We start from the raw sequence: 23,866 nt of genomic DNA, 5'->3' as shown, positions 1-23,866 counted from the left end.
CCGATTTTATTCAAAATGTGTCGTTCATAGTTTCAAGTAACGTAGCATATAAAATAGCAGTAATTGAATTATATAACTTTTACTAAATTATCATACATACTAATATTGCATTGACGCATTAACAAGTAGACTAAATAAACTAATGGTAAAAAAATATAAGAGGATACATGACTAAAAGATAATGTATAAACATTTTATGAAAAGTGGTTTTAAACAATAAGTGAACTAATGATACACCATATGATAATAGAATCTTCAATTAAACACACATGACTCAATTTGCTCCACCTTACATAGAATGTCAAGGTGGCTCATATCTACATAAACTACAAGTCACCACCCTAAAAGCTCTACAATATTGCATCCAGATAAACGCATGTCATGTTGTCAGTAATTGCACTGGCTTCACAACACCTAAGGCAAGAGGCTACTTTGGTGGAAATTAAGGTTTGTTGTACTGCTATCAGGCACCATATTGGCTAGGTACTAGGTCAATATAGCATTGCACAGTATAGTGGACCATGCTGACTAGGTACCGTTATACAAAAAACATATTTTCTTTTTTTTTATTTTTATATTTTACTTCTTTAGGTTTCCAATTGTGATACATGGTTTAAGACTTTAAGGGGATTTCTTATTTGATGTTCTCACAAGTTCGCATGGTTTTATTTCTAGGTATATGTTTTAAGGTTTAAAAAATTAGAGGACAATGCAGAAGGCTTAAAATTGAAATAAAGTATAAAAAACTATGTTTTAGAGAAGATTTACATCAAATAAATGAAAATTACAACACTTAAGAAGAAATAATATCAACTTATTTCATGTTTGTCGTACCACATGAACTGCCTAGTTTGGGTGTACCATACCATATTGGGTATCGAATCAGTACAAGCCCCATACCAACCCATACCGCCCCAAATCAGAATGCATATCGTACCATACCAACTCATACCGCCTGCTTTTTGGCAGTACCATGATAAAAAGTGAAAATAAAAGGAGTCTTGGTAAAAGATGTGTATGTACCATACAGACCATACCATACCGAACTAGTTACATACCACAATACCCAATACTTGCACTTACTTTGAGTCCAATATAGAGTATGTTATACATATTATAGAATATCGACATACAGGTCCTGTTCATAATCAAAGCTTAGGAGTTGATGCCAACCTAGGTATTATCCCTAATTCTGTTGCTGATAATTTGGTTGGTACTGTCCCGAATAGCCACCTTGACGCTCATATGTCCTTCAATACTGGTCTGGCCATCCTAACACAGGGAACTAGGAGATAGCATACCATGTCCCATAAGGGGGGTAAGGTTGTGGAGGATAGTAATGAACCGCATATGATGTCTGAGGAGAAAGATATGCTCATGGTCGTACATTAGGGTGGGGCCAAAATACTCACCCTAGCTATAGGATGTATATACTAGTGGCCTAGTGCCATATATGATGATCCTAATTATCTATCAAGATGTCAAGAAGACCTAGTCCATGTGCGATATCAGTATAGCATCCTAGATGGTACTTAGTGGAAACTGGAAATAACCAAAGATGAAGGTATGGCCTGTGCATGTGTGCCGAGCATCTTCTTGCTATAGGAACCCAAAACTATCTACACTGTGAGATGCCAAAGACACGTCTCAAAGTGAAAAATCAAAATGATATGATGCCATAGACATGCAATTCCCCTACTATGACTAATACAAAAAGTTAGATCTCACATTCATCCCAATCGTCAAGAAGTACACCCTATTAGTCCATTCCCTCTGGATGTGTCCTAGAAAATTTCTAGTCCCTTCACCATCATGTAACCAACTTTTCTCCTCTCTTTCCACTTCTGCTTTCCACTATTCCTAGTTAAAATAGTAAGTATCCTAAGCAAGATTTAGGTCCAATCAAAACAAGATGGTATCCCTGGTACCATACCATTTCAACAAGAAAACAAGATCCAGCTGGTTATGGGACACTGGTTCTCTCTTGAACTATGACATCTCAACCATCCGATTGCATCTTGATGCTTAAGATGCACCAGGACAATTAGAACAGATCGAGATGATCTTGGAATAAAGTAATCCTTATCTTTCTCCAATAAACAGATCATAACTGCAAGTCTCCAATTCTACTCACACCTACAAGATGAGGTGTTCAGAAAATGATGCGAACTATTAATAATACTTAAATCCTTTGTAAATTTCAAATTCGGAAACCACATCTCAATTGTGAAGAAAAATAAAAAAGTAGCAGCTAAAAATCCAAAACAACCATTATTTCTAATGTACTTAATATATTTTTAGAATGAAAACGAAAATGTTCTTTACGACATGCTTCACCAAGTTGTATTGCGTCTATTCTAACAATTGCATTGTTTTGATGAAACCTACGCCCAAACTCTATGAACGCACTTTCTTGTTTCAGCATTATCTGATCTAGAGATTTTAGTATAAAAAAAAAAACATTCTATATTTTTACTGTGATTTAACAATCAAAAGGATACCTTTTATGTCTTTAATAACAAGAGATGCTACTTGATGAGCCTCTGAGTTAAATCCTGATCCCAAGACCCATATCAGTCCAGTGCTGGTTAGGAAGGTGTCGTCTTGGAGTTTCACTGGCATGCCAACTTTTTTTTTTGTTTTCCTTTTTACTATTTGTTTATTGATTTAATAATTGTTAGATGGTTTTTGGTGTTTGTTTATCATGATTTAGAACTAGGGAAGGTTTCTGAGCCCAAAAATGGTTTTATGATACTGGTACAAATATTGGGACCAATTCAGTATGAGGTTTATGATGCTCATAATCTGAACTCTTTCCTCTTCTCCTTCTCTCAATCAACAAAGAAGAGAAAAATAAATAATTATGTCCCAGCAAATATGTCACTAATCCTTAATGTTTAATAGTCCCAAACAGTAGATATAATAGCATTTTGCATGTCTTAAACAAACAGGGAAATTCTCAGTCGGAAAATTTCTTTTGCAAAAACAAGTTTGTAATTTTAAGCAGCCAACCCATACTTGTCCAAGAAGAGAAGCAATACAAGCACCAGTATGGACAAGAGGTCCTTCTTTGCCTAAAGCAAGCCCACCTCCAACCGAGCCAATGCTTCCAAATATCTGTCAAAGAAAAATGTAAAATAAATATATAAAAAGAAACAACCATTCAGTTGATAATTCATAGGCAAAGTAAAGGGACAAACCTTTCCAATCAATGTTCTAAAAAGAAGGATTCCATGTGTATCAACTCCTATATGTAGATATAAATGTCACAATTCAATCAAAGGAAATGGATATAGGATTATTATGATTACCACCTAGTGCTTACCATTTAAATAACCTTTAATTTCAGGAATACCAGATCCTGCTGCCGCTGGTGCAAAATGTGTGACTATAAATACAGAAGAAAAGACCAAGCCCAAATTGAAAATTATGTACACCACGAAACCCGCAAAATATGAGTGTTGTATTATAGAGAAAGTCGCAGCATATTTCCAGCCAGAAAAGTTTTCAACAGCTAGATTAATAAAAACAGCAGCTAATCCAGTGCCTGAAAGTGAAGATAGTGTTCATGTTAATAATTCTCTTCTAATAAATCCAAAGATGTTGCCAAGCTAACTAAAAAGTAAGATGAAAACAAGCTAGTAAAGACAAAAAAAAAAACATAATTGGAAAGATTTGGTAAAACTTCCTATATCATTAATTTAGTCCCATAACTGACAAAGAAACAAGTTTCAAAAAGATAGGACATGGAAATGAAAAGTGAGAATAAATTAGTTCATGCCTAAATGGAGTTATAAATTATAATGTATTGAAGAAAGCATGGTAGAAAATTTAATTCTCAAATACAAAGAAAACAAAATTGGATTATATTTCATTTAGCTTTTTTCTGTTATGATTGGGCCTTGACGGTTTAAGCAATTTTATACATTACATTCACGCTTAAATAATTTTCTAGCCAAGAGGTAGAAATTGTATAAAATGAAGGAACCCAAATTATCATACAATGTACTTGCATATGAAAAATAACAAAAATTTTTAAAAAATCAATTTTCTCCTTAGCAACCCCCATGTTATGTCCCCTCCTATTAAAATCCAATAAATTCCTCTTCCCCACTCCATGCTACTAAATTTTTACCTTTAATTAATATATCCCCTAGTATATTGTAATTTTTAGCTTAGTGTCAATAGAAACCTGGAGTAGTTGTGGTGATAAATATAAATAAACCAAAGCCAAAGGACACCCCTAACCCAGATAAACCCAGCTTTCAATCAGAGAGAGACTCGCAAACCAAGGATCATGCTTTGCCTACTCCAATCATGAGCTGGCATAAAATGTACCATGACATGCCATGCCATGCCATGTGGAATCATGCTGGTCCTAGGCCAGCATGCAACAACTCAAGGCAAACAAAATGGATCTGCGCCAGCCAAATGGATTCCTGCAGAATTACCATCTCCCCCTCTCCCCACAATTATGAGTTTGAATAGTCTATTTTACTAAGAGAATCTCCTTTCTACAGATTAGCCATCTTATTTCAATGATGGTCCCCATCTTATCTTAAATTGCCTTAGCAAAACAACTTAATACCAATTCAAGAAAGGTTGAACTTAAATTGAGGGCCTTGTCAAAGGACTCATATGTCAGATAATCATAACATGGTCCATAAATAATTGGATGCCGGTTGTTGGTAAATATTAAGTTTAGGGTTGAGTTAGCAACATCCATTTGCTAATTGATATCAATAATCAACAATTATAACTTATTGCATGTTGATATTGCATGATTTGCAAAAAACGCTCTGCATTCTATTCAATCTTTTCATTGCTCTTCTACTCGTACCACGCAGATTGCAGATACCTGTGTATGTTAATGTATTCTTTCAGTAAAAACTATGCTAGTGTTTCCTGAATACAATAAAAGTATTTTAATGATTTAATTTTGAAAAAGACCACCAAAAAGTAAATGACATATAATCTATAAAGCTAGCTAATGCATCTGATTTATACACTATCTACATGACGTTTTGTTTGCTAGATTATCTTTAAAGTTTAGATAGCTTAACATAAAAGGCAAATCAATCAAACTTTTGTACACTTCAATGCATTAAAAAGTGGATAGCACACACATAGCAGACAGGGTATTTCATAGAGGATAGTGGATAGCGGCCACTATGAACCCAAAGCAGGCTGTTAAAACATATTCAATGTTTTTCTTACTAGGTATCAAAAATCAATACTTCACATCAAACTTCATGCAAAAAATAGAAAAAAAATAGGACAAAGCTATAAAAAATTAAATACCATATCAACATTCATATAATGTAAGGTCCACAATCTAGTGACAAATATCATCATCCACCCAATATAATCGCTCATAAGACAAAGTTATCCACAATCACAAAACATCAACCATAAAATAAAGATTTCTGACATGCTAGGTGGTGCATCAACTATAGATTGCCAAAGTCCATTGCCGAAGCTTTGGTGGTGCAGCTTTGGGAAGGACACCTCAATTCTTTTCGACTCTCTATTCTTTTCTTCTTTCCAACTCCCCATTCAACTAAGGGACCAACTAAGTGGATCAGCCCTTCTTTTAATAAACACTAGAACAAATCAAATCTTGCTTAACTGCTGAATTGGTCCAGCCTGCTATGGACCAAAGCACCCATCATGGATTCAAAAACTACCAAAACGAGATGTTAAAACTAGAAATATACCATCCCAATGTGAAACCGGCATTAGCATGGGTGTTGGGACACCGACACCCCTTAACTAGTAACCAAGGTCCACCGAACCGGTACCGGAACCTATACCAGTCAACGGCCGATTCGATACGGTACCTACTGACACACGGTACATAGAGGCATGCCAATTTTTTTCAATGTTTTTTAGGTTTGATTTATTGGTAATCAGTTTGTTTCAACTTTTCGATAATTTTAAGTATAATTTGATGTCTCTTGATGTTCTTTTATGTTTCTATAATTCCGATACAACCTAAATAATGTCTCTTGATGTTTTAGAGTGATGCAAAACATAAAATGATTAGTAAGATGTTGTATGCTACAAGAAACAATATAAAATATTCTAAAATCAATTAGTGAAATACAAAATATAAAATGATACAATCAATTACATATATTTAAAGTATAATATACATATTGATATCTAAAATCTCGTCGAGTGGCGATGCGTCTTGTAAATATCCGAATTATTAGCATAATCAAGAGACAGATCGGCCCACTCCTTTAACCAAGTTGTGTCGTAATCCTGTACGCTCATCCCATAAAAATCATGCTTCTCACTAAAGCTCTGGCTTTGAGAAGTGTCCTCTGGTTGATAATACGACTGTGGAAGAATCCATCCAAATATGCTGGCAGCAAAATCTAACTAGTAAAATGCTCCGGGCTACATAGGGTAGTAGCTACTGGAAAGCAATGTCTCAGACGCACCATATTCAGATCCATATTTATATGGGTCATAGATTGCCCGTGACTGCGGATAATAGGATTAAGTATACAACTCAGAACCTAATACGTTTATAGATCCTACTCCATGTGTGAGGTTATCGGCCGATTCAGCCCTTACAGGACCGGTCCGGTGGCCTACCGGTACAGTTCCACCGTGGAAATCGGTATGCATCGAAGCCGGAAAAGAAAGGGAGAAACAGCGAGCAAGCAGGGCGGGAGGGATAAGCAACCGCCGCAGACACCTGCGGAGGCCGAGGCCGCGGCCGCGGAAATAATTTGGAGATTTTTAAGTGAAATCGGCAAATCATTTGCCGACTTCACTTAAAAATTTTCAAATTTTTTAATTTCAAAATTTTTAAGTGAAGTTAGCAAACTCTCTACAGACTTCACTTAAAAAAAAAAAAATTTTGTGGCCGCATCCCCTGTTTCGAAAGAAACAGAGGACACAGCCGCGGCCTCAGCCATCGCCGCGCCCCCATGGCTTCCACCGCGCCCCCGCGGCCTCAGCCTTCGCCGCGCCCCTATGGCTTCCACCACGCCCCCGCGGCCTCCGCCGCCCCCGAGGCCCTCCGCGGGAGTCCGCGGTCTCTCCTTCCTCCCTCTCTCGCTCGCTCATTGTTTCTCTTCTCTTTCTCCGGCTCCAGCTGGGCTCTCCCAATACAGGCCCGGTACCGAACGAGCTAAACCAGTCCAGTTGCCGACTGGTACGGCTTTCGATACCGGTTCAGCATATCCTGAGCTACATCATGTCCTTCTAAATGACCTCCAGAAGCTTATTTCCTATATGCAATCATATCGTCGCGGCTTCTACCAGATCATGCACCGTGGTTCCTATCCTATGTAGCATGCATAAACTGAAACTCACCGGTGAATCAAAGACCACCCTACGATGTATCTCATAAATGGTAGTCTCATGTCCTCCACTCTTTCCTGGCCAACAGATCCATGACCACCAGAATTATCATCGCTGCTCTTTCTGGTCTCTAAATCTGAGTGAATTAACACCTCCACACTTTCTATCGGGGCTGCAACTATCTTTTCTTTTTCTTTTTTTGCTAAGCTGAGCAACTGCCTACTTACCCTTCGTGCCCCTCTCTGTCTGGCTATCTGAGATCACCATCTAAAGCTATCATAGTTAACAATTATCTAATAATGATAACTATAATGCTAAGAGTATAAGAATTGGTTCGAATCGGTGCGAACCGGGAGGTTCGAATCGGTGCGAACCGTCCCGATTCGCACCGATTCCGCTCGGAACCAACCGGTTCAGACCGGTTCCAACTCCCACAGCCGAACCAACCCGGTCTCGCACCGAGTCGGCTCGGTATGGCTCGAACCCGGCAGTTCGGCCCGGTTCGGCAGACCATGTCGGTAACCATACTTTAAGTTTGTAGGTGCATAATGATGGTACCATACCGATGCATACCATCGGTATCAATACCATATTCCAGACTGTTCCAATAGAAAAAATAGTATAAGATCTAGTACAGGTATTTAAAACATGGGCACCCAATATAAAGCAATAGAGTAGCAATCACTATAGTGGCTTTTCACCTGCTATATCAGGTGCTATATGAAGCTGAATGGCATAGAGCTTAGCAATTTAGGTTCAAAATTGTTATAATAGCAGCTACAACTATTGTTGTGACTTCTTCTTAAAACAATGGCCCATTAAGTAACAAGCTTGTTATGAACATTGTACAAAACATTGCATCGCATGCATCAGTTTATGCAATTCATACTAATTTGTGCCATGGTTGACACATACCAATAGAATACAAAGATATGATCCATTGCGCTCTATGCCATTTCTTTTTTGAGATAAAGAAAGCTAATCCACACCTTCTACCTTATACCCATTATACCCACCCCCCCTAAAGGGCTGACCCTAATCAGAATCAAACTGCTGAACTCTTGCTCAAGTGGCAAGGGATGATAGTACCATCCGAGCAAGCACTCGGTGATCTAATTTGTACCATTTCATGCCAATTCAAACCAGCTAATATTGCATTACATCAATCCAATCCAAGTGATGCTGACTAAAATGAACTGATATTGACCCTTAATTTCTAAACTCAACCTCCCTTAAAGGACAATATGGCTTGTCATGCATATTGCCGCTCAATCCTGGACCACAAGACCATACAATGAAGGACTAATCCTTGTGAGACACAATCAACCCCAAATCTGATACAAGTTCTTTTTCTTCGAGTCATAAAACAACACACAATCACTATTACAAAATGTTGCTCGTGATGTTTCCTGGCATTAAGTATCACAAAGTCAAACACATCAAGGAGAAGAAACATATAGTCTTCTATTGATAGGCAGTGAATCCAAGTCCAACATTCAGAGGCCTAATATGGAATTTGAGTAGATCGGACATGCAATAAAATAACGGAATTTGAGAACGAAATCTCAGGCCAATAAAACCCTTGTTATCTGCAACTCATGGAGCTTCGAACACCAATTCCAATTTCTGGAATGCATGTGACAGTTATGCCTAATTAGTAAATAGTACGAAGAATCGCATTCCTTAACTGCCAAGAATGCCAGTTGTCATTTGGTCTGATCCAGCCTCTCCATAATATTTTTGTACTATAGGATGGCAACACCATATAGCTTGGCACTTCTAGAATAGGCTAGCAGTCACACTGGACAAGGTGCTCACAAAGAAGTGTTGCAACAAGAATGTGATCTGCAAGATTGCGATAGAAGAATTAAGAATATAAGCAAGATTGTTGATCACGCGCTTCGACCAAGATGTGGAATCTGAATTTTGATAAAAAATGAACATCTCTCAACTCATCCAACTTCAACAATATGTTCACGATAGGGCCCTACGTGGAGAACCACATATGGGTGGACAATATAAAAGCTTTGGTAAACAGAGCCTTAGTATCAATAAGACAATATAAAAAAAATGAGGAATAAGTCACTAAAGCAAACGAGATAAAACATCGCTTCGACATGTTTGCCCCTTCATGGTTAATTGTAACTCCAGACTGAAAATCTATGAAGTGATAAAATGAGAGATAAAAGAGCACAAATCAAACTCAAGACTAGAAATACACCAAGATGGAGAACAATGCCATTTCTAAGGTCATACAGGGAAACATATGGAATAGATGTATGAAGTCACAAAATGAGAGATAAAAAAGCACAAATCAAACTCAAGACTAGAAATAAACCAAGATGGAGAACATTGGCATTTCTAAGGTCATCCAGGGAAACATATGGAATAGCAACTAGCTCGTTACAACTTATAATGCAAGTTGGCTTTTGTATAAGTTTATTGCTAAGAAAAACCATTTAAATCAAGCTTATTGTACAAAAAAAAAATAGTCATTAGGTGTTTAGACTTTGCGGAACTGCAGCCGTCGAGAATTTCTAAAAGAACAATTGGCTGAGCGACCCATCCATAACAAAATTATCCTGGACAAAAAGTAATCAAACTGTAAAATAAGGCTCCTATTTCATGACTTCTAGCAAAATCATTGGGGAGAAACACATCCATAAAGTTATTAAAAAAAAAAAAAAAAAAACTCCAAAAGGAATGTCAACAAGACTAAATGGTGCTAGCGAGCTCTGAGTACAAGCACAATTTAGTGGTACCCAATATCTAATCTGGCCAAAGCCTAATCTATCATAAATGTAGCTACATGTGTGACCTAGACTTGGTCGATCACTTCACCGACCCATGAAGTGTCATGTGGTCCGCTAAATCTTGCAAGCAATTTTCTACAACTAAACAACGTGGTCCACTAAATCTTGCAAGCAATTTTCCACAACTAAACAGCTTGCTGATCTCCTTGAACTTGTAAACATATGTTTAGGTATTTCACATGTCTCTTCTAGTGGGCTTTAGTTTGTGCATTTAACTTTTGGCTTTTATATCATGCACTGCAATTAGCATAAAAGGTGAGCTAAAAGAATCCAGTCTAGATTATCACAAAATCACCAATCACATAAATACCGTTACCAGGCACTCAAAATTTGAATTACTAAAGCAAGTCAAGCGACCTCATGCATTACATAAATTATATATAAATGATCAGTTCCTCTTACCAATTCCAATAAGTAACGCAAACAACCATTTAAGACATACATAATACCAAAGCCACAACTTTCCTCTCTGCGCCTGCAAGATCTCAAAGCAAGAGAAATAATTACAAAAGTCAGAATCAACAAAGATCTCACATTTGATCTAAGAAACAAATTTTACTCAAGAAGAAACCCTAAATTTCTCAACCTGCTGCTCCCTGTAGGCATAATTCTCGATCACCTCGTAATCAAGGCTCTCCACCCCTGCGCCGCCATTGCTCCTCCTCGCAAACTCCTCTTCCTCCGCCTCCGCCTCCTCGGAGTTCGGCAGCCGGGACCAGACGAGCCTCGCCGTCTCGATCCCGTTCTGTATGTGATTCGACAGCATAGCGCGGCCGGATCAGATCCGAAACCCTTGATTCAAAGAAAACCCTAGGCAATCGATGTTCCTTTCTCCAAATAAGACGCGATCCCTGACTCCGCACGGCACCGAGAGCGAAGCTACGATCTGAGAAGAGGTGAGGAGACGCCGATCCGAGGCTCGGAGGGCATGGAAAATGGGACGAAAATAGAGAGAGAGAGAGAGAGAGAGAGAGAGAAAGTCCGCTTTGCGAAGAAGAAAGTGGACTACGGTTTGGGGGGAGGCGATCCAGGGAAGAAAAGTGGTGGTGGAAATGACTGGCGTTAGAAAGACGTCCAAGGCTGTGGAAACGGGTTCCGGTAGCGCGTTACGCTGTCCCGCGGAGGCATTTAAGGGTCAAGTCTCTCCGCAGCCTTGGGGCCTGGGCCACCAGTTTAAGCTTTTAGATAACATCCTTTGCGCGAATCACCGTTGTAAGAGCCGTGCAATAGATGATCCAATGGTAGCTTTGCGCGAACCCCCTTCCACAGAGGCGAGCTGAGCGCAGAGAGAAATACTCGAGGGGATAACTTCCCATTGCTGGAGGGATTTATGGCTTGGACGCTGAGATACATGAGACAGAACACGTGATGGTAGGTGCGGCTGCGGATGGTTTCATATTCAGAAGCTCCGAGCCGCCTGCTATTTTAATTGGCCTTCGTCTATTTTTGGATCCGCAAATTAAATGCCTCTACCTAGCATTGCAAATTAATCAGGACCCGACTAAACTTGTTCAGAAAATTTGACAAATTTCGAATATGGTCCAAATATAAGTTGCACGAGACTCCAACAATACATAAGTTTTTTAATCTATTAAATAACATCTAATAATGGCAATAGATAATCTCCCAATCTTATTCTTTCATGTTATTACATTAGATTTAAACATTTCTTAGACTGACATCAAGTTTGGGCTCGATCAACACACACAAGCTCACCAAGCCTAGCCATAAACCTGAAATTGTAGCCTAAACCTAGCTTGCTAGCAGGAGAAAAGGCTCAACCTAGGCTTGATTAGACCTAGACAAATACAATTAATCAAGCTTAACTTGACCAAATCCTAGCTTGGCCTAATTTGATCCGGATAACGGAACGGCTCCGGCAATCAAGCGAGGCCACTAGAGGGAAGGAGAAGCATCGAAGTGATTAGGGATGGAGGAGAAAAGGTACTTTGATGGTCAGGAGAGTTCAAAGAGAAAAAGGGGGAGGAGGGAGTGGAGGGAAGAGAGAGAATGTGGGTGGGCGCTCTAACAAAAAGGGGGACAAGAAAGAGGCAGATGGAGGTATTGGGAGATAGGATAAAAGGTAGGTGCGTCCAAGGTCGAGAAAGGGGAAGAGACAAGGAGAGGTAGGGACCGGAGGAAATGAGATGAGAGAGGGAGAAGGAAGCAAAGAAGGGTGAAGGGGGAGAAGGGGTAAGGAGAAGTGTGGAGGGCATCAAGATGGACTTGCGGAGGTGGGGGAGGGGTGTAGACTCCACCGGGGATCCTTTCCTATGCTTCTAAGCCTAAAATCAATAAGTGGTCATACTCCTAAATCTTGAACTCTTTAATTTTAATGAATCTTCATCTTACTAACCTACTTTTTTGTTTCAATTAGCCCTAAGTTGCTCAGAATCTACTCTATCTTACATTCAACAATTGCATACATAATTAAACCCAATTGCACACAATTGCATTTATTAAGACATTTTTTCAATTTCAAAACTAATTAACCCACTTTGATGTAATTACACACATCTCACTACATCCTTATCTAATTTGTACACTATCTCATATAACTCTACCTCTAATTCACCAATTATGGGCTCAATTGAGTAAAATTCATACTAATTTTACCACATTAAGTTAACATGATTCATCCATTCTAGCATAATCACTAACTGAATCTAGTTTTCTTTAAATCACTAACAAATTTTACTTTCTCTACAACCTAATTAGTGATTTGCGGGGCTACTGAGACTTTTATGAGCTTAATTTGACCAAATTTCATATATGCAAATCAATTGGACCTGACTTAGTTCCATTTCAAGACATTTTAATCCAGATCAAACTATCATAGATTAGGCTCAAAATTGAATTGTAGTCTCCTACGTAGCCTACTTATTCCAATAGAAATTATAAAATTTGTGGAAATGGATATCTCTACATCCACTAAATAAACTTAATTCAAAATACCTAAAAACCACCTGAAAATACATAGAAAATGAAAAAGAGGCAAGAATATCAAATAGATCTATTGTTTCTAAGCTCTAACTTTTCCTTTCAAACATAGAGGGAGGGAAGAACTTCTAGCCATCAGTTCCAGGAGAAAACATCCAAGCCATCAAACCAAACTTGGACCATGGATCCTTCCTTCAACCAATGATACCCTTCCACTTGGCATCATCTCAACCCTTCCTCAATTCCAAAATTCTAAACTTAACCATTGATTGAAGCCTCATTTTAAAAATTCTTCCACATATCTAAAGCATTAAGTGCAGAGCTTTCAAGCCCCATCAAAGCCAGCTACTACTTCCACAAGAGCTCCATCAAGTCTTAATCAACTCATTAAGGAGCTTTAGTTGTTTTCATTGAAAAATTTTATTTTCTATTATAACAAGTTTCAAGGGTTGAAATTTGGAAAAAGGTCCATCCAAACCTTGAAGGCTAAATAAAGGGGGTTTTGGTTGATTACCTGAGAAAATCAACTGGGTTGATTGTGAGTCCATCCAAAATAATTTTGTTGTAATCTTTGAAAAATTATAATGGAATTTTCAAAAAGAGTTTCTCAGGGAGTGAACGTAGGTGCTAAGCTTAGAATCGAACCACTATAAATATTATGTGTTTGATTGTTGTGAGTGCTATCTCATTTTTCTCGTATTTGCATTCTCACTTTGACACTTACTTCATTTTGAAACTTAGTTTTTAATTGCACATACTTGTTAGTTTCTTTTTAAAACCCAATTCAACCCCCCCTCCCCCCTTGGGTTGTGTATCTGGGCAACACAAGTTGACTATTTTATGGAAAGGCTGTGTAGAGTAATGAATATATAAAGAGATCTTATTCGGAACATTTAATGACTTAATCTGTTAATGAGTTCAAGTTGTTATCAATAAGCTATGATTTAATGAAAATAAATTTGTTGGATTGATTATTTACTAAGTTTTTGTGGGTTTTATTCTTACAAGGATCTAGAATTAATATAAAATGAAGAGCAATTAAACTAAAAGTAAATGAATTTGACTCAGTTGATTTGAAATGGCCATCTGACTTCAACATAATAGCATTGTTATGCACAACCAGTCATGCACCAGCAATCACATGATCTAACTACAATGAATCTCAGCATGCTGTTTAAATGAGGTTCCATACCAATGCATTACTACTCCCTATTTGGTTACCTATAGCAATACCTAACATAGTACAAAGTCAATCACATAAATTCAATATGAATCGCAAGATCTAACCATAGCATCAGGATGCTCATTTTACATCCATAATTTAGTGACAACAAGTAAATTACTCACAAAGCTTCAATTCAATAAACTGTCAAACAACCAACATTAGTGAAAGTATTATCAACATAAAATGTCTGTGATAAACATCAATATATACCCCATCCAAATGCTCATTATAAGAAGAATACTTACACTATCTCCAAATACAAAATGTTTACCACATCCAAACATAAAAACTATACTAATCCAAAGACAAAAGCTATATTGAACCTATATATCATGTATCACCAACTATTCAATTACAACAAAATAAACAAAAGACAAGTTTCAGGGACCAAACACAATGTCATAGACCAAAACCAAACCACGTTTCGGAAAGCAAATGACCTATGCAGTCTAGTAGTGATAGCATGCTGAAATTTAAATTTTTCAAAATTAATGGCTGTACCTGTTCGGGTTGCCTACGTACCCTTTCATAAGGGGGATCAAGCCATACGTAGTTCTTTTAATTTTGAAAATTGCAGCGAAAAATTGGATTAAACATTTTAATTCTAGCATGCATAAGAAATCAAATCTCAAAATACCACTACAAGAACTCATGATCAATATGCCGGGATCATTTAAATGATTATACTAAAAACTTGCATGATTAATATCATATCTGAAATGAAATTAATTAAGTTCTAAACTTAACTAATCTATGATCCAACTAATCTCCGAATGCCTATCGAATAGGCTCTGAAGATTACTCTGTGAGAAGCCCCAAAGAGGTTTAACCCTCGGGGATTGGATCCTATAAGATTTAACTCTGGATCTAGATTCATACCTTTGCAAAATTAGAAGGTAATGGATCCGATGCTCGAGCTCTGTAGCCACACAGCCGTCTGGCCTCTACGAGTAATCCACGCGAAGCTCCTGGAGAGATCCAAACCCACAAAAGTGCTAGCTTGCACAGGATCCTTTGTTGCTGAAATTCGATCTTTCCGACACTATCAACTTTTGATTTGCCTTCTTGGAAGAATTTGGAGAAATGGATTGTAGCGATTAAAGAGGACTTAGATATGATCTAAAGGCTCTTTTCAGGGATCCCTATCAGCTATGGCGAGATGGACTTAGAGGAGAATGAAATGGCGAGATGGACAAGGCTGAATTTCATTGTGTTGGCGACACAAGGAGATCATCCTTTTAAAGGAACGCTATCTGATCATTTGAATTCGAAATTCAAATAGAAATTTGGTATCTTATTAACGCATGAAGGGGTTGGTTGTAACAAGATAGATCCTATCTTGTTTGAATTCAAAATTCAAACAATAAATGGTTCATGTGAGTGAGATAAGATCGAAATAGATGGTGCTGATTTTTCCATTCAATTTTGATTCGAAATTCCATTGATAATCATCAAGCCATTCTCCCACATCTCCCATGATCCAAATCCCATCAGTTTTCATTGAAAATCCACGTCCGGATCGAATTCCTTGAGTTCAGCCCGTCCGCGAGTTCCAGGATTTTCAGAAAGAGTCGACCTTCCTGATCTCGAGTCGACTCCTTCCCCTTCGAGTCGACTCCAAAGTCCATCCGAGTCGACCCCAGAGCTTTGCAGGTCGACCCCGGCTGAGACGACAGAGAGCTTCTTCCCCTGATACGCCCAGCGAGTCGATCTCTTCAGAGCTCGAGTCGACCCCAACTTGCTCGAGTCGACCCCAAGAAAACTCGAGTTGACTCCACCTAGAAAAATAGAAGAAGTCGTTCTCTGGATTCTCTAAGAGAGTTGACCCCAGCCAAGCTTGAGTCGACCCCTCTTTACTTCGAGTCGACCCCAATTTGGTCAAAACCCTGATTGAACCTAAAATTGAATCCAATTCAATTTGGCTCGTCCTTTGTCCATTTACTCAATCAAATTGAGTTTATTAGTAATCTAATTATTAATTAATTATCCAATAATTACTTTAATTATTTTATAGAATAATTTGCCAATCAAATTGACCAAATTATCCCTGAATGATTCTCAATCATCCATCAGCCATCTTGATCAATCAGGAAACTTCTATGCGTGTGACCTCATATGTTCGAACCTAAGCCGGTAGTACAGGAACAACTTCCTGCACTAATCGATGTGACCATCTAGCAATGGTATCCGATATCCGGATAGGCTGAATATATGTGAAGCAAATATTCTGAAACTCTAGACTATGGTTACCGTATAATTCATCCCTTTGACTCCTAATGCTAGGATGACCTCAGAGTTCTATCAACTCTCTAATCAATACATTCACTATGTGATCAACTTTAGAAATCCTGTGACTCATCACAAGGATTATCCTGGCCAAGATTTTGCTAAATTGAACACAAAGCATTATCTTCTATTTTCAGGAGGGGTCAATTCCATCTTGACTCATGCACCAATTTTGCAAGTACTTGACTGGACCCAGTAACCTTCCATCCCAGAATTAGAAATTCTGTTAGTCCGGTACTAAAGTACAGTGAGTTGCTTACTAATCACCGTGGTGATCTCAGGTCTGAGGGATACTTACATCCATATCCACTCGAAACATCACTTGACAGTAGAGCATTCCGGAATTGGTTAGTTCAGCGAAATGTACTCCTACACTTCACCTGTGTGACATATCAGTATCTCCACACTCCTTGGTTAAGAGGACAATCAACATATATGTCACACAATGACCTAATCTTGATAATGCTGTCATCCTAGTAATAGCATATCATTTGATCGCGAACAGGTTTAAGGACTTGAAGATAAATCATCCTTTATCATAAAATAAGTCCTAAGGACTTCATCATATAAGAGTTCATTTGAAGATGTACAATGAAATGATGAATAATGCCAAATAACACTTTATTAATTTATCAATTCATTTACAAAATTCAATCATCAACATACTGGCGATTGACACTTAGGATACAATTTTCAATAGTTTTAATGTTCCTTGTACATTGCCTCTACACATTTGGTCTCTTCGGATCTTGCCGAGAGAGGGTGGAAGTATTCATCTGGGATGTCTCTTATCTTCCTGGTAGCTGCATCTAAGCAAGCATTGGTAATAATCCTTAGCAGCTCGCTACTGAAACCATATATTGCCCTCTCCATATAAACCCAACTCGGCACACACCATGGACTAAGGAAATGATTGAAAATACTGCTCCATTACTTTGGATCCCATAAGTTGGTACCTATCTTGAAGTAACTTGCCACCAGGTACACAAAGCAATTACAATTGAATTAATTGCATGACTATCTGTAGGTTGACTTTAAGTTGGCACTACATTTGACAATCCAATTGACCGTCCCTTTGATTGTGTTACCTGAAATTATAGTGCAAATCAAATTGAGATGTAAATGTTGGAAGAGAAAAGCAGATATGATATGATAACTAAAGTTTAGGTGGCCTACAAGCTAAGAGATTTGTGCTCTCTTATTCTTGTGCTCTTGCGACCTCCTTTGTATAGTGCAACATTTTTCTTAACTATATGCTTCCCTTTCCTATCATTGAGTACTACATTGCTCTTAATTGCTGCTTTTCTGACCTTTTGCAATTTGTTTCTTTTCACTTTTTTCTTTTTGGTGTTGGAAAACTGTGCATGCTGCAGAAAATTAAAACCGCAGTGGAAGATGCATTCACGGGTCGTTCATCTCATGAATATATTTACAAACCGTTCATAGATAGATTAAGATTAAAACTTTAGAGAGAAAAGATTGTATCTTCACCTTGTGTGAGTAGATGTTCACCGTAATCTGATGATCATAGTTATCTTGAAAGGGTTCACTTAAAGCCGCACACGTGTCCGGCCTCTACAGGTATCTACACGAGGAAAAGGACCGATCCAAGCATCTAGATCTTACTGGAGTGCTAGCTCCCTTGCAGAGATTACCTTTGATGGTTGAAGCCCTCTCTCTTTCAATCAACTTTTTGATTGTTTTGAGAGGAAGAAGAAGAATAAGAGAGGAGGAAGGAACCCACCCCTTTTTCTTTGTTTCTTGCTTGCGGTGGAAGGAGGAAAAGGTGGAGAGGAGGCCGCACGCACCCTTTTTATTTTTTTTTCCTTTTTCTTGCGGTCCAGATTTGCCCCTAAAGCCCCTTAAGGCTTCCTCTCACACAAGCCCCCCAAAAAATCCAAAAATAAATAAAATAATCAGGGGCGCATGCCCCTCCTTTTATTTTGTTCGTGAATCCTCCTTCAAGGAGGATTAGGTGGCCTAATCCAATCATGACTCAATCATGGGCTCTAAAACTCTTAATCCTTATCTAATAAGGAGTCCTATTGCAATTTGGATTCTTCATCCTTATCTAATAAGGAGTCCTATTGCAATTAGGATTCTTCAGTTAAGATTCTCAGTTCTAATTTAATTAGGACTCTAGGAGTCCTACTCCAAGTAGGACTCTTATAATTTGCAGTCCTATTCTAATTAGGACTCTAGGAGTCCTACTCCAAGTAGAACTCTTAAACCTTATCTAATAAGGTTAAGCCCAATTTAATTAAGTCCAATTGATTCAATCAAATTGCAGTCTAATTGCAATTATTCCTTCTTCAACTCACTAACTCTTAGTGGGTTAAACTAATTATTAATCAAATTGATAATCATGATCTATTGTGATTCCAAATCATAATCCAACCATCGAATCCGTCAATACTTCTTATGTATGTGACCTCATAGGTTCTATTCTGTCTGGTAGTGAGACATATCATGATCCCTATCACAATATCATTGAAAACTCCTTTCAATGGGTTAGAACAGTTCTAACTCATCTCACCAGGGATCATTGATCATCAAAATAATTCTTATGAGTCTCACCATCCACTAGTGACACCTAGCAGCATGTAGTGGCAACCCAACATAATAGAATAGATGAACCTCTAAGTGCAGGTATCGTCTGATACAGTCTTTCTATCGTGGATCCTTATAAGATGGAGGTCATGAATAACTTGTCAAACCTTATCGTCTGTCATATATCAAGATTTATTCGACTTTAGTTCGAGTGTGAAAAACTTCTTTCTCACTGTACATACTGCCCTGGCCAAGGTCTTTCGAACTTAGTCTCATAAATCACATAGGACCACTCCTTATCTACCAAGCTCGATAAATTCCATGTAGGTGCACATCCTACTCCTACAGTGAACCTATTGCAGTCAATCTGTACCATAAGGATCCATATAACTAGAGACCATGTATATGTGCAGTCAAACTACAACAACCTCACTATGAATAGCCGAGGCACTACAGGTCAAAGGACCAGTCATACCACTGCAACATCAACTAAGTTACTGACGAGTAGATAGACATCGAAGTGACTTCTTGTATTAGTCATGCCCGGTACCCTTGTTCTCTAACAAGCACGTGCACTATCACTCCAGTGTCCCTACATTGTAGACTTGAGACTCGTCCATCCAAAAAAAAGCGATATGTGCACGAATCTCATCGGATCAATCACCATCTCCGTGATGATCTATTGATCAGGAGCATTTAGGAATTAATCACCAATGATACATGGCTCAAATTCTCAAATCTTGAGAATATGTATCATTATCTTATTAATTCATTGGATGATTCATGGACACACACAATATGAATGAAAAAAGATGCCCAATATTATTAAATAATAATAAAGTCAAGTACAAAACTATGTCCTAGAATAACTAATGTGTTAGCCAGATTGGATTCTAGGGCATACATCCAACAATTGGACCTTTTACAATTCTTTGAATTGAGCCCCCCACTCTTGTCAATTACCACATTTAAATGAAGTTTCTTTTCTTTTGATCCCACTTTTGGCAATTTGTTTCTTTTGATCCTAGTGTTGTTTTTTTTTTTGGGTATGCTAGAAGGTTTCCTTAAGTAAGGGGGAACAATACGTTCATACTGAATTTGGAGCCATGATTGCATATCAGGGACTACTAGAATAATGGGTTTGCATGCCTTTACGTATATTACCTTATATATGTTTCCCAAGAATACTATTCACTCACATAGGCCTTAGCATCATTCCTCATGAACGTTATGGCGGCTGCAACATGGCAGCATGAGATGTCAGAAATATCCCATTTTCTGTTGGGAACCCGCCCATGCCGCTGATATTTCAAAAATTTTCAGATGGCAGCGGAATCGGCATGCACGGGTTCGACGTTCATCGCATGAACGCTTGTTTCGAGACCTTTCGTAATTAGGTAAGAATTAAAACTTTTAGAACTAATAGGAAGATCAAATCTTCACCTTGCGCGGGTAGATGATCACCGCGAATCTGAATTCGTGGTTTTGGAAGAGGGTTCGTTTGAAGCCGTTCAAACGTCCGGCCTCTACGGGTATCCACACGAAGTAGAGAACCGATCAAAGCTTTCTTGTCTTCCCGGGGTGCTAGCTCCCTTGCAAAGACTCCTTTGATGGCTGATCTCTTCTCTTTCTTTCAACTCTTGAAAGTGCTTGAGAGGAGGAAGAAGAAGAAGGAACTCAAGGAAGAAGAACACAGCTTCTGCAGCCTTCTTCCTTTTCCCTGCGTTGGAAGAAGGATTGGAGGAAGAGGAAGACGCCAACGCTTGGACCTTGCTCTTCCTTTGCTTGCGGCTGAACCAAGAGAGGAGAGGGGAGGGTGGCGGCAGCAAGAGGAGGATGGCTCCAATCCCTAGGGCGCCGGCCTCATGGTGCTTCTTATAGCCATCAAGGGCTCCTCCAAAGTAGGAGCCCTAGATGGTTTTCCAAAGAAAGAAAAGGGGGGGTGCGCCGGCCCCTCTCTCTCCTTCAATCCGCACCATCCAAGATGAGAGGGGCTGATGCCCCTCTTACTTGGTTAACCTAATCCTCTTCCAAAGAGGATTAGGTGCCTCTCTCATGGTTTAATCCTAATCTAATTAGGATTGGCCAAATTGGGTTCAATCTATACTAGTCCTAATCCAATTAGGACTTGAATGAACCATGACTCAATTGAACTCTTCAATCCTAATCCAATTAGGAGTCATGTTGATTCATTAGATTAATAATTAATTTGGACTTAAGGAATCCTAATCCAATTAGGATTTGTTTAATTTTAGTCCTGATCCAATTAGGACTCTACTTGAATCCGAAGTCCTAATCCAATTAGGATTTCTAGGAATCCTACTCCAAGTAGGAATCCAATTTTTAATTCAAAACTCCTAATCTCATTAGGATTGAGGAATCCTATTCCAAGTAGGAATCCCAGTCCTAATCCAATTAGAACTCTAGTTATCCTACCCGAAGTAGGATTCTTGTTTCAAGTCCAATTAATTAATTCCTTTTTCCTTCTTCAACTTCTTATCAATCAAATTGATTTCTTGTGATTCCTAATCACGATTTCAACCATCGGATCGGTCAATACTTCTAGTGTGTGTGACCCCATAGGTTCTATTCTGACTGGTAGTGAGATATATTGTGATCTCTATCACTATATCATTGAAAACTCCTTTCAATGGGTTGGAACGATTCCAACTCAACTCATTAGGGTTTATCGATCATCAAGATAATCCCTATGAGTCCCACCATCCACCAGTGACACCTAGCAGCATGTAGTGGCTACCCAGCAGAATGGAATGATGAACCTCTAGGTGCAGTTAACATGTGATACAGTCCTACTATCGTGGATCCCTACAGGACGGAGGTCATGGACAACTCGTCAAACCCCATCGTCTGTCATATGTCAAGATTTATTCGACTCGAGTTCGATAGTGAAAAACTCTTTCTCCACTGTGCATACTGCCCCGGCCGAGGTCTTACGAACTCAGTCTTATAAATCACATAGGATCTCTCCTTATCTATCAAGGTCGATAGATTCCATATAGGTGCATACCCTTACTCCTACAGTGAACTTACTGCAGCCAATCTACACTGCATGGACCCATATGGCTAGAGACCATGTATGTGTGCAGTCAAACTACAATAACCTCACTGTGAGTAGCCGAAGCGCCGCAGGTCAAAGGACCAGTCACACTACTGCAACATCAAGCAAGTCACTGACGAGTGGATAGACATCCAAGTGACTTCTTGTATTGGTCACGCTCAGTACCCTTGTTCTCTAACAAGCACCTGCACTATCACTTCAGTGTCCCTACACTGTGGACTCAAGTCTCGTCCATCCAGAAGGAGAGTGATCTGTGCACTGATCGGATCGATCACCGTCCTCGTGATGATCCTTTGATCAGGAGCATTTAGAAATTAATCACCAATGATACATGGCTCAAATTCTCAACTCTTGAGAATATGTATCATCATCTTATTAATTTCTTGGACGATTCATAGACACATAAACAATATGAATGAAAAAGATGTCTTTTATTTATTCAATAATAAATAGTCAAGTACAAAATTATGTCCCTAGAATCAACAATGTGTCAGCCAAATTGGCTTCTAGGGCATACATCTAACAATCTCCCACTTGCACTAAAGCCAATTGGTCATATATCTTAGGCCCATCTTCTCAAGGTGGGCTTCAGTCTTTTGCTGACTCAGCTGCTTAGTGAAAGGGTCTGCCACGTTATCCGCGGAGTCTACTCTCTGCACCTCTACATATTTCTTCTCCACATAGTCGCGTATGAGGTGAAAGCGCCGCTCTATATGCTTAGACTTCTGATGAGACCATGGCTCCATAGCTAGTGCTATGGTGCCAATGTTATCGCAGTAAAGTGTTATGGCATCTAATGACATTACACCTAACTCTGCAATTAACTTTTAATCAGAAGGTTTCCACTGCACCCTTAGATACGGCTTAACATTCAGCTTCTAAGGTAGATCTATAATGATCGGTTGTTTGGAACTCTTCCAATTTACTGAACCACAATTGCACATATTCTGATGTAGACTTTCTATCATCAATATGTGTGCATCCTTCTACCTTCAACTCTGATCTTCTCCCAAAGATCAAGAACATGTCCTTAGTTCTTCTCAAGTACTTAAGACTGTTCTTCACAGCTATCCAGTGCTTCTTGCCTGGATCCGACTGATATCTGCTTGTGACACTCACAGCAAGAGCTATATCAGGTCGTGTACATAGCATGGCATACATGAGGCTCCCTATTGCCGATGCATAGGGAATCTTGCTCATGCGTTGAATCTCTTCAGATGTGTTGGGGCACATCTTCTTGGAGAGATGAATTCCATGTCTTAGGGGTAAGAGACCCCTCTTGGAGTTTTCCATGCTGAACCTCTTCAGCACCTCCTCTATGTACATCTTCTGTGAAAGGCCAAGCATCCTTTTAGATCTATCTCTATAGACCTTTATTCCCAAAATATAGGATGCTTCCCCAAGGTCTTTCATGGAGAATTCTTTTGACAACCAGACCTTGACCGAGGTTAGCATGGGAATATCATTCCCAATCAGGAGAATGTCATCTACGTACAGTACGAGAAAAACGACCGCACTCCCACTAACCTTTTTGTAAACACACGGTTCCTCTTCGTTTTTGATGAAATCAAACGTTTTGATTGCGTCATCGAAACGAGTGTTCCAACTCCGAGATGCTTGCTTTAGTCCATAGATGGACCTTTGCAGCTTGCA

At 38.9% G+C, this 23,866-nt stretch overlaps 1 protein-coding gene across 3 annotated transcripts in view; it reads right to left on the bottom strand.

Moving 5' to 3' along the window:
- CLC-D (chloride channel D) overlaps window positions 1-11,431 on the bottom strand; it is a 34,398-nt gene extending 22,967 nt beyond the window's left edge. For all 3 annotated transcript variants that reach the window (XR_605426.5, XM_008803477.5, XM_008803476.5), the window contains exons 1-5: window positions 10,720-11,431; window positions 10,536-10,608; window positions 3,326-3,547; window positions 3,201-3,247; window positions 3,019-3,117 (exon numbers count right to left, since the gene is read on the bottom strand). Coding sequence is in view for 2 of the 3 variants with exons in the window: in XM_008803477.5 (XP_008801699.3) it covers window positions 3,019-3,117; window positions 3,201-3,247; window positions 3,326-3,547; window positions 10,536-10,608; window positions 10,720-10,899 (621 nt within the window). In the remaining variant the exon portion in view is untranslated. The remainder of the gene's footprint in view (window positions 1-3,018; window positions 3,118-3,200; window positions 3,248-3,325; window positions 3,548-10,535; window positions 10,609-10,719) is intronic.
- Window positions 11,432-23,866: the final 12,435 nt, after the last annotated feature.

This window comes from Phoenix dactylifera, chromosome 7 (assembly GCF_051530095.1).
Source record: "Phoenix dactylifera cultivar Ajwa chromosome 7, Ajwa_hap1_PhDact_Kaust_v1.1, whole genome shotgun sequence".
Classification (NCBI taxonomy): domain Eukaryota; kingdom Viridiplantae; phylum Streptophyta; class Magnoliopsida; order Arecales; family Arecaceae; genus Phoenix; species Phoenix dactylifera.
This window is presented reverse-complemented; position numbering and strand designations above follow the sequence as displayed.